Source organism: Saimiri boliviensis, chromosome 5, assembly GCF_048565385.1.
Source record: "Saimiri boliviensis isolate mSaiBol1 chromosome 5, mSaiBol1.pri, whole genome shotgun sequence".
NCBI classification, from domain to species: domain Eukaryota; kingdom Metazoa; phylum Chordata; class Mammalia; order Primates; family Cebidae; genus Saimiri; species Saimiri boliviensis.
The window spans coordinates 151,327,961-151,339,994 of record NC_133453.1 but is presented as its reverse complement, the minus strand read 5'-3'; the positions used below and the strand labels follow the sequence as shown (position 1 = coordinate 151,339,994).

The 12,034-nt window shown below is 51.6% G+C and overlaps 1 protein-coding gene across 1 annotated transcript in view; it reads left to right on the top strand.

Moving 5' to 3' along the window:
* CYFIP1 (cytoplasmic FMR1 interacting protein 1) overlaps positions 1-12,034 on the top strand; it is a 78,907-nt gene that overhangs the window by 20,211 nt on the left and 46,662 nt on the right. The window contains 9 exon segments of the mRNA XM_074400146.1: positions 613-730; positions 3,889-4,011; positions 5,490-5,615; positions 8,976-9,142; positions 9,890-10,037; positions 10,785-10,963; positions 10,965-11,030; positions 11,032-11,129; positions 11,132-11,314. Coding sequence (XP_074256247.1) covers positions 613-730; positions 3,889-4,011; positions 5,490-5,615; positions 8,976-9,142; positions 9,890-10,037; positions 10,785-10,963; positions 10,965-11,030; positions 11,032-11,129; positions 11,132-11,314 — 1,208 coding nt within the window.

Here is a 12,034-nt window from a genome sequence, read left to right as displayed (position 1 = left end):
GCTTTCCTGCACTTGTACTGAGCACTGTGCCCATAGCCAACCTACGGTCACCATTCAGCCACGATTTTGGCAAAGTTGCATCTCAGTCTCAGGGGTTGAGAACCCTTTTCAGTAAAGGACAGACAGCAAATATTTTAGGCTTGACAGGCCACAGGTGGTCTCCATTGTGTATTCTTCTGTGGTTTTTAACAACACTTTAAAAATGTAAAAGCTGGCCAGGCGTGGTGGCTCAAGCTTGTCATCCCAGCACTTTGGGAGGCCGAGGCAGGCGGATCACGTGAGGTCAGGAGTTCAAGACAAGCATGGCCAACATGGTGAAACCCTTATTAAAAATACAAAAATTAGCCAGGTGTGGTGGCACGTGCCTGTAGTCCCAAGTACTTGGGAGGCTGAGGCATGAGAATCGCTTCAACCCGGGAGGTGGAGGCTGCAGCAAGCCGAGATTGCACCACTGTACTCCAGCCTGGGCCACTGAGTAAGACTCTCAAAAAAAAAAAAAAAAAAAGTGACAGCTGTTTGTGTGTCTCAGGCGTCACACAAGGCATCCTTAGCTGCCCCTGTGCCGTGGCTGCCAGCACTCCTGCGGGTAACAGGTGCTTTCTCTGCGTACAGGTGGACGTGCACATCGTCCGGCAGCAGCCCGCAGTACAACATCTGTGAGCAGATGATCCAGATCCGTGAGGACCACATGCGCTTCATCTCGGAGCTGGCACGCTACAGCAACAGCGAGGTGCGCCCCACGGCGCGGAGTCGCATGGGCACCCGGGGGTGGCCTGTGTGTCTTAGCACCCAGATCTTAGGTTTAATTGCTTTGAAAACAGTTTACTACCAGATACAGTCACATGTCACACAATGACAAGGACAGGTGCTGATAAATGTGTTGTCAGGCATTTTCCTTACTGTGGGAACGGCATCGGGTCCTCATGTTAACCTGGATGGCACAGCCCGTGGCACAGCTAGGCCACAGGTGCAGCCCACGACTCCTAGGCCACGCACCTGCGGAGCACACTGCTGTGCTGAAGACTCTGGGTAGTTGGAACACAATGGTACATCTTTGTGTATCTAAACATGTCTAAACATAGAAAAGGTACAGTGAAAAGATGGTGTCATGCCCTTAACGGGACCACCGTCTGCACGTCTGCACGCTGTCATCGCCCAAGGGTGGTGCATGACTACTTCAAAAGCACCCATTGTAATTGACAAGGCAGTGAAATCGTGTGGTCTCTCTGTTCAGCTATACAAAGAGCATCTTTTTAAATTTTTTTCAGGAAAACGTAATAGGGATCCCAAGAGAAAGGACAGAGACCAGATAATTAAGTAGTATTTCCTAGTCTAGTACCGTGATGCCAAGCAACTCGAAAGATGGGTAGAGAAGGGAAGACGCTGGAATGAAAGGGTGTTTCTGACCCGGGATCCCTTTAAGTCTAGAAAGGAAGGAAGTCCTGAGGCCAGAGGTGAGCAGGAGCCTCTGGGCTGCCGTCAGGAGCCTGCCAAGGGGCATTGGGCCTGTGTGTCCAGGAGGTGGGCCTGGAGTTGGGTGCAGAGGACAGGTGCTTTCTCTTTAGCTCCTTCGAGCTTCGCAGCTGGGTTTGCCATGTCTGCGTTTTGGCTGCTCCCATTCTCCCCACCCTCCCAGGTTGGCTGGGAGCCACAGCTGCTGGCATGTCTGTGCCACAAATTGCTGGCAGGGACCGCAGGTTTTAGGGCATACGCCCAGGTTGCTTTGCTGGGCCGGTTGGTCTCTAAAGGTTCTCAGGAGGACCATTGACCTCAGTAGGGACATCTCTGTGGACATTGGCCCCACCTACTGTACTACTGCATGACGATGAGCACCCCTGTCCCCCGCCTACTATGGTTACCAGTCATCATGTAACCAAAATGACTGACAACCCAGTAGTCTAGAAATCTTGGGTTATCTGCTGCTTCTAACACACACCCCTGGTAAGTGCTTGGGCACGTGAGACATGGAGGCTGGCTGGGTGGGTGGGAGGGTGAGTGGTGAGTGAGTGAGTGGTGAGAGCCCATGGGAAGCCCTCGGACGTCACTGTGCAGTCGTGTAGACCTTATGAACACTGTATGCTTAGGCTATGCTAAATTTTTAAAAAGTCATTTTCTAGCCAAGCGGTGGTTCACGCCTGTAATCCCAGCACCTTGGGAGGCAGAGGCAGGCGGGTCACGAGGTCAGGAGTTCAAGACCAGCCTGACCAACATGGTGAAACCCCATCTCTACTAAACGTAGGAAAAAAGTAGCTGGGTATGGTGGCGTGCGCCTGTAAACGCAGCTACTCAGGAGGCTGAGACAGAATCTCTTGAACCCAAGAGGCGGAGGTTGCAGTGAGCCGAGATTGTGCCACTGTACTTCAGCCTGGGTGGCAGAGCGAAATTGTCTCAAAAAAGTCTTTTTCTTTCTTGAATAGCAAATTAGCCTTATCTTACTGTCACTTTTTTACTTCATATAGTTTTATAAAGAGCATTTTGGGCCAGGCGTGGTGGCTCACGCCTGTAATCACAGCACTTGGAGAGGCCGAGGTGGGCAGATAACCTTAGGTTGGGAGTTCGAGACCAGCCTGGCCAACATGGTCAAGCCCCTTAGTTTTGGCATCTGACTGTAATTGGTTCTCTGGCATTGTCTAAGGTCACAAATCAGTTTTTTTCTGAATACTATTTTGAAGTGATTCCACTTTGGGTTTGTTGATTTTCTTTTTTCTGAAAGCTGAACATCCTGGTGAACGGTGCCAGCATAATGTGATATATGTCAAAATCTAGTCTTCAAAAAGCACTCCTAATTACAGTGACTAGAAATTGCTTTAGGATTTATAGGCCGGGCGTTGTGGCTCACGCCTGTAATCCCAGCACTTTGGGAGACCAAGGTGGCCAGATCACAAGGGCGAGATCAAGACCAACCTGGCCAACATGGTGAAACCCTGTCTCTACTAAAAAAAAAAAATTAGCTGGGCGTGGTGGCACATGCCTGTAGTCCCAGCTACTCGGGAGGCTGAGGCAGGAGAATCACTTGAACCCAGGAGGTAGAGGTTGCAGTGAGCTGAGATCGCGCCACTGCACTCCAGCCTGGGTGACCGAGTGAGAAATACCAGATAGAGGTGATGAGGGGATGGGGGCAGCAAACCACGTTGCCATGTGTGTACCTAGGCAACAGTCCTGCATGATCTGCACATGTACCCCAGAACCTAAAGTACAATTTTTTAAAAAACTGCAAAAAAAGAAAATAAATAGCTTTAGGGTTTGTTTTGCAGGTGATTTTGCCCTTGAGCTTCCTGCTCAGAGAATTTTAAGTCACAGCATGGTGTTTAGAGCTGCTCAAGGGGGTCCTCTCCGTGGCTGTCCTGGGAACTCCATGCAGGTTCCCATTCCAGACATTGTTTCATTTTGCTTTTGACTTCTAGGGATTGCATTTCCCATCTCATTTAATTCTGTGTCCTAATTACGTAAAATATTTGCATGGTCCTAACATCACATCTATAGAAGGAGGTCTGTTCCAAGAAGCCGGCCTTCTCCACGCTGCCCTTTCCTCCCCGCACATCACATCTTTAACGTTAGGAGGTCGTTATCTGATAGACACAAACCCATGTGACTTGGGTGTTGCCTTCCGCAGCCTAGTGGAAGTGTGCCAAGCCCACGTTCGTGACAGCCCCGAGCCTGGCCCACGGTGCCCCCAGGTGGTGGCGGTGGCAGCGGCCTGTCCCTTGCTCTGCGCTCTGTAGCACACCCGTGGCCACCGTTTTCCCGGGGGGAGTTCCCAGCACCCACAACGTTTCATGTTTTCACGCATGTGACTTTGGGTGGATTCTCCGGGTGGATCCCCAGGATGGGCGGACCGGGTGGGGGGAGGGCATGGCTTTCTCACGGGACTGTGCCCGCCTTGTGCAGGTGGTCACAGGCTCAGGCCGCCAGGAGGCCCAGAAGACAGACGCGGAGTACCGGAAGCTGTTCGACCTGGCGCTGCAGGGCCTGCAGCTGCTGTCCCAGTGGAGCGCGCACGTGATGGAAGTGGTAGGCCTGGCCCCCACCCCAGCCCTCCTCCAAAGCCTCCTTGGGCACTTTATTCAGAGTAACTTTTGGTCTTTGAGCTTTTTTTCTTTGGCCCCAGAAAGACGAACATTTATCAGCAGAAATGTTTCCAAGGTGCCTGAAAGTACATTTCATGTATGTGTGTTACAAACAGAGCCTCATTTTAAAAAACCTCTTGATGGAATTGAATTTATGCCATTACGATGGTCCTTAGGTCTCTCTCTTTTTTGAGACAGGATCTCACCCTGTCACTGTATGGATGCATAATAGGGGTACATAGCTTCAGGATACATGTGATAATTTAATAGTCACACAGTTTGCAGAGCTCCAGTTGGTGTGATTGGGATGTCCTTATGCGAGAAGCATTCCAGTTCTTCTCTGTCTATTCTGAAATGTACCATAAATTATTTTAATGAATAGCCACCCTAATTGATCCATCAGACACCGGTTCTTATTTCTAATGTCAAACTGTATATTTGTACCCATTAATGTCTCTTTGTCCCTCGCATTTTTAAAGTCACATTTTCTCTTTGGAGCTCCAGCCATCAGTGTCTCAGTATCTTTTGTTGAACATGAGTAAATTGTTCAGGTGCCATATAAAGATTTGGATACCTGTAAGTTATAAAATGTTTCCCTTTTGTGATTTATTTTGATCACATAAAAATTATCAAATTGGAAGAGTACATGATCACGTGAAAGGCAAAATCTTTTTTTTTTTTACTTTTATTATTTTAGTTTTTTTTTTGTTTTTTTTTTTTTTGAGACGGAGTTTCACTCTTGTTACCCAGGCTGGAGTGCAATGGCGCGATCTCGGCTCACCGCAACCTCCGCCTCCTGGGTTCAGGCAATTCTCCTGCCTCCGCCTCCCTAGTAGCTGGGACTACAGGCGTGCGCCACCATGCCCAGCTAATTTTTGTATTCTTAGTAGAGACTGGGTTTCACCATGTTGACCAGGATGGTCTCGATCTCTTGACCTCGTGATCCACCCGCCTCGGCCTCTCAAAGTGCTGGGATTACAGGCGTGAGCCACCGCGCCCGGCCTATTTTAGTTTTTATAGAGATGAGGCCTCACTATATTGCTTAGGCTGGTCTTGAACTCCTGGGCTCCAGTGGTCCTCCCACCTCGGCCTCCCAAAGTATTGCGGTTATAGGCATGAGCCACCGTGCCCGGCCCACAATCCTTTTTAAAATGAGGATGAAATGCCTAGAGTCTTAGATACTCGGCACTCACTGTCCAGGCCATTTTGCCAGGTAGGTTTTTTAAACGAGACGTTACAGGGCCAGGGTCTTCTGCCCATCTGTGGAGATGGACCGTGTGTGTGCCCTCGTGTGTGACTTTCATAACACAGCAAGGGTTAGGAGGCCAGCCTTCTGGCTTTGGCCACGGTTGTGTGAGTCCGACCAGAAGCCAGGCGTTTTGCATGCAGTATGGAACATCTCTGCTCTTTCGGCCACCGCAGTATTCGTGGAAGCTTGTGCACCCCACGGACAAGTACTCCAACAAGGACTGCCCCGACAGCGCCGAGGAGTACGAGCGCGCCACGCGCTACAACTACACCAGCGAGGAGAAGTTCGCCCTGGTGGAGGTAGGACGCGCGCTGCTCCGGCCGCACGCTGCAGTTGCTGCCTGTTGACTCACCGCTCCTGCGCGGGCCGCCCTTTCCATCTGCAGAGCAGTCGGAGCAGGATGCGTTAGAGAAACGGTGGCTGTCGGTCCTGGGTCTGCACTGACAGCTCCTGTGTGCGGAGCTGGCTCCTGGGCTTGCGTCTAGATGGAGAGGAGTGTCGGGTACGGGCAAGGGAGGTGAAGGAGGGGTGGCCCCTGCTTCCTCCTGTGCTTGCTTCTAAAAGTTTTAGTTTTTGTTTTGAGATGGACTCTTGCTCTGTGGCCCAGCACGATCTCAGCTCACTGCCACCTGGGTCAGCTCATTGACCTCCTGGGTTCAAGCGATTCTCCTGCCTCAGCCTCCTGAGTAGCTGAGATTACGGCGCCACCATACTCGGCTAATTTCTGTATTTTTAGTAGAGATGGGGTTTCACCATGTTGGCCAGGCTGGTCCTGAACCCCTGACCTCAGATGATCACCCGGCTTAGCCTTCCAAAGTGGTAGGATTACAGGCATGAGCCACTGCGGCCGGCTTCTTCTAAAAGTTTTAATAGTTTTGCTGCCTAATTTAAATATTTGATCCACTTCGAGTGGATTTTTATGCAGCATGTGACAAGGTTGTGTCAGGGGCCCTCCAGGCCACCCTCCATCCCCCAACTGGCTCGGAGGACTCACAGGGCTTGGTAGTTGTTACACTGAAGGTTGTGACTCATTGCAGCCAAGAGTCAGGTCAGCAAAGGGAGAAGGCATATTGGTGAAGTCCAGAAAATCCAGGTGTAAACTTCTAGCTGTGCCCTGCTGGTGGAACTCTACAGAATGTGCTTATTTCTCCCAGTGATGGTGTGTGAAAACACACGCAAAGTCTGGCTAACCAGGGCAGCTCCCCTGTGCCTTGGGGGTCCTGGGTTTCTGCTGGGAGCCAGTCACATGGCTGACCTCGGCTACTCAGACCTCACACAAGAGGTCACCATGAGTCACCTTGTTAGCAGAGACTGTCTGGTCCAGCTTTACTCTCTCCCATGTGCACGTCCAGTTGTCAGAACTATTTGTCGAAAAGATGGTGTTTCCCCATCGAATTGTTGGGCACCCTACTGAAATGTTGACTGTAAATGTAAGTTAACTTCGGGACTCTTAATTCTCTTTTTTTTTTTTTTTTTTTTTTTGAGACGGAGTTTCGCTCTTGTTACCCAGGCTGGAGTGCAATGGCGCGATCTTGGCTCACCGCAACCTCCGCCTCCTGGGCTCAGGCAATTCTCCTGCCTCAGCCTCCTGAGTAGCTGGGATTACAGGCACGCGCCACCATGCCCAGCTAATTTTTTGTATTTTTAGTAGAGACGGGATTTCACCATGTTGACCAGGATGGTCTCGATCTCTCGACCTTGTGATCCACCCGCCTCGGCCTCCCAAAGTGCTGGGATTACAGGCATGAGCCACTGCGCCCGGCCTCCTCATTTGCTTTTCTAAACAGAACTTTTCTTTCTTGTTGATTAGAGAAGCAGTGTAGAATCATCCACCAGTTTTCCCAGGCAAGCACTCCGAGAACACAAGCATGGCATTGAGAAGGTGCAGTGCCTGCCACGCCTTCACGGAGGTGGCGCTGGGAAGTTGAGTGCATTTTCTTCCAGACTTTTTCTTTTCTAAAATTTTCATTATTTTAATCGCGTAAAGACCATGAGTCTTACATGAAAAGAGTCTATTTGGAAATTCTTTACGTTATATAAGGATGAATTAAAAGCAGACTGTCAACTTTTCCACCTCAAAATTTTATGAAAAAGAAAAACACCAAAATCACGTAAGCCATGTTTCAAATACTTGTCAGAAACGTCTACATTTACCCATGAATCTGGCTGTTTATAAAGCTGTAACGAGGAACACAAAAGGTGTGAATAAAACTGGAAAGCGATAGAGGGAGACCGTGCGAAGTACTGGAAAAACACATTTGTGTTCTTGTAGAGTGAACTTCAAACCAAGTTATCCAGGAGGCTGAGGTAGGAAATTCACTTGAGCCTGGGAGTTCAAGACGGCAGTGAGCTATGGTCACGCCACCTCACTCCAGCCCTGGTGACAGAGCGAGATTCTGTCTCAAAAAAGAAAAGCTGCATTAGTTTTGAATCTGTCAAAAACTTAAAAAAAAAAAAAACCCTTTTAAAATGATTACTGTGGACCAAAGACCATTTTCAGATGTTGAAGCGAGTGTTTTCTTTTATTTTGTTTTGTTTGAAAAAGGGTCCAGCTCTGTCTCCCAGGCTGGAGTACAGTGGCATAGTCATGGCTCACTGCAGCCTTGAACTCCTAGGCTCGGGTGATCCTCCTTCCTCAGCCTCCTGAGTAGCAGAGACTACACACTCATATCACCACACCTGGTTAGTTTTTAAATTTTTTGTGGAGATGGAGTCTGGCCATGTTGTTCAGGCTGATCTTGAACTCTGGTGTCAAGTGATTCTCCCACATGAGCCTTCCAAAGTACTGGAATTATAACTGTGAGCTACCGTGCCTGGCCAAAGAAGGGTTTTTAAGATTTTCCCAGATGTATTAGTCTTAAGTACAACGTGCTATTTAAAAAGTAAAAGGGAGTGAATTATGTTTTCCTGGTGCTATGGAATGTTCTGCTTCAGTGTCTTTGACGTCAGGTGTCCACACGACAGGGTGGACTTGGGGCAAGTCTGTCTTGCTCTGCCTCACTTACTGCTTTCAGAGAGGTTTCTGGGTCTCAAATGGCTATTGGGAAGTTGGCTGTAGAAATATTTATAAACTGCAAAAGCAGTAAGAAGGCTCATGCCCTTGTAAAGGTCATGCGTGGTTTGCACCCTTCAGTTGTTTATTCAGAAGTAATAAAAACACAGTGTAATTGCAAAATCACTGGCTGCAAACAGGGAGATAATCAGCCGCTGGCCACATTTTTCTGTCCCAGGATTTACTCTGGAAGCTTTTTGTCATGTAATTATGTTCAATCGAAGTCTTCAGGCTTTTTCTGTGAATGGCAATTCAGTGTCCCTTTGTTGTGACGATGTGGGATTTGGGCTACAACCTCTTGTAACTTCTTTTTCTAGTTCCTATCGTGCCTGCTTTCCCGTATCTTTTTCTTCTTTCCCATTTGGATTCTGTCACGGGAGGGCGTGCGGAGTGGATGCGTGTGTTTTCAGTCAGATGCGTCGCTTTCCTCCAGGTGCTCACGGTCTGATTCGGAGTCAGACGGGCAGTTGCATTGCCTACAGATCTGGAGAAGTCATTTGGGAGAGGGCCACTGCAGGGCAGGAACGTGGGAGGGCCTGGGGCCGAGGAGGAGCAGCCCCCGGCAGTGCCGCCCAAAGAAGGGCCGTCCCTGTGGCTGTCCCCGCAGGTGATCGCCATGATCAAAGGCCTGCAGGTGCTGATGGGCAGGATGGAGAGCGTGTTCAACCACGCCATCCGCCATACCGTCTACGCCGCGCTGCAGGACTTCTCCCAGGTGACCCTCAGGGAGCCGCTGCGGCAGGCCATCAAGAAGAAGAAGAACGTCATCCAGAGGTCAGCCTTCCCCACGCCCCGTGCCCGCTGCACGCACACGTCCTAGGGTGAACGTGGGTTCAAACAATAGGAGTGTTAAATTCTCAAAAACGATTTTAATACATTCGTCTTCAACCTCCGGATGCCCTCTTGGTGCATTACCTCTAAAAGTAATGCATGAGTCCAATTATTACCCAAACAGTGGACATAAAAGTAAACTGCAGAATGCCTAGGGCGTGCGAGGACCGGGACAAGGTGCGTTTATCCCAGGCTCACAGTGTCTGGGGCTTGTGCATGGTGTCCATGGGGGTCTCCGCACGGTGGAGCCCTGTTGGTAATGGGGTTGTGTTCCAAACCTGTCGAGAGACAGGCCCAGGCTCCAGTTACATGGGTGACTTCACATCCCCCTTGGTTCCTGGGACCGCTGGCTGTAGGCAGGTGGTGCCCAGCTCTGCTGCTGGTGGAAGCTGTGTTCTGCCCTCTCCCTGCCCGCAGCATGACTCCCAGCTACCTCGCTGCTGCCCCGGCTAGCAGATGCCAGTGCAGCTCAGGACAGTCTTTTGGGAGTAGCAGTGCTCTCCAGAAGGCAGCCTGCTTTTAAACTTGCCTTTTGGGCTGGTCCGTTACCACCTCCCTCCACGGCCCCCAGAGGAATTTGTATTTTCTTGGGGGCTGTTCTGAGATAGTAGTTGGGCAAGGAGACACTGTGATTGCGAGGTTGGGGGTCTCAACTTCTGGGCCTTGCTGGTGACTTGGCGGGGCGTTCAGTGTCCTGCAGGCTATCAGGAAGACCGTGTGCGACTGGGAGACGGGGCACGAGCCCTTCAATGACCCCGCCCTGCGGGGCGAGAAGGACCCCAAGAGCGGCTTCGACATAAAAGTGCCACGCCGTGCCGTCGGACCCTCCAGTACTCAGGTTCTCGTCCCTTGAGTCCCTCCTGCACCCTCTCCCTGGGGGGGACCCACCCTGAGCTTCTTGTCCCTTGAGCCCCACCCAGAGTGGGGACCCACCCTGAGCTGTAAGTGGGTTGGGCTGGCGAGGTGGGGGTGAAATGAGGTCCCCGTTGCCTGCTCAGACAGAGCCAGCGGCGCCCGTGGTTTCTGCTGCTCCTGTTTCCCACCTGAGTGAGTTGGGAGTGAGAGTCACACCTTGACTGTCAGATGTGTCACGTGCACTAAGAAGTCTGACTCCATTTCAACTCTGTCCCAAAAATGTGGGCCCCAGTCCACGTGTCCGTCTTCATCCTGTGTTTCCTGCTGGGTGTCTGTGTCTGTCTGATGTCTACGAATAACCGTCCCACAGATGGGGCGTGGGAAACGTGTCTCGTGGTCCTGTCTGCGGGTGTGTTCCGGCCTCTCCGGGGTGCTTCTCACGACTTTCCTGCTCGTTTAATCCGCTCCGCTGCGTCTGTCCTCCGTCCTCCGGCTGGTTTTCTCCCTCATCTCTCTGCTGGAGGCTGTTAATCTCTTTGCCACTCTCTGGAAAGTCACCAGCAGTGCACACTGCCGGCCCTGCAGGAGGGGCCCGGGGACGGCCCTGGGCCTGTGCGCGGGGCCGGCCGCCCTCCCGTGTGTCCCGTGTGTCCCTTGTCTCTCCCCGCCTGGAGCGTGTCTCGTGACTAACGTCTCTCTCCCGCCTCTCCCTCTGTCTGTCCGTGTCTAGCTCTACCTGGTCCGCACCATGGCTGAGTCCTTGGGCTCGGCCGAGCTGCTCCGGCAGCTCAAGTCTCTGGGCATGGAGAGGCTCTTGCATGCGGTTAACACGTTTCTGAGGCAGTCGCGCACCTACCTCCCCCTTTTAACCTTCGGTGGTAAGACATCGTTTGTTTCTCTTGACGTTCCTCACGGAGACAAGCTGCTCCACCGCAAGCTGTTCTTCCCCGCAAGCAGCAGCAAGGCAGCCGCGTAGGCCCCGGACCCTCGGGGGACCCTCTCGGCCAGGGCGTGGTGGAGCAGTCCTCTCGTGGGCTTTCTGAGTTTGGCGTAACTAACGTACCGTGTGTATTTTCTCCCCGCAAATGTTTCCTTGGATAATCCAGCTTTACATGGTGAGAACCATGCTAGAGTCCCTCATTGCAGACAAAAGTGGTTCCAAGAAAACCCTGAGAAGTAGCCTTGAGGGGCCCACCATATTGGACATTGAAAAATTTCATCGAGAGTCATTCTTCTACACTCACTTGATAAATTTCAGTGGTAAGAGATACTGCTGACCAGCGTCCGGCCCAGCATGACCTAACACCACTAACGTGTCTACAATGCTTCCGCCTGCCTGACCATCCCCTACCCCGTCCCTTGGTGCACCCAGACGGTGACGCGTCCTGCCCCCGTGGCGGTGGCTGGACGCCCCTGGCCTGAGCTTGCCCCACAGGGCGTGGCCCCTGTAAGGGTAAGAGCTGAGGAGCCCGGGCTGGCCCCACGACATGAACAGAAAATCTTTTCAACCTATGTGGGGTCAGAAACACAGGCAAATGTAATCTGGTGCCTGGCCTGAAATAAACACCAAAGACGAGGGAAGGTAGCAGGCGCGCTGTGCCAGGCTAGCCCATCCTGGGTGACACCCGGCCCCCTCACCGGCCAGCGGTGGGTGCAACCTCTGCCCTCAGTGTGTCTGCCCCGTGTCCGCATCGAGCTGTCCGTGTCCACCTCTTGCTCAGAACAGGAGCCCCGCTGTCTTGGCTGGGGTGCTGCAGGTGTGGAGGAACTGGCACCACTGTTGCTGTTGACTCTGTGGAATGATGGAGGTCGAGTGTGGTCTCCTCTTGCATTAGCCGGACCTCCCTGAGGGTGCCTGTAAGGGTGCAGCCTGGACGCTGGTTTTTATACTCACTAGAAGTAAGGAAGTCCCATTTCTATGTCTCCTTTGGAAAATAACATTTTCAGGTCAAACACAGTGGCTCACACCTGTAATCCTAC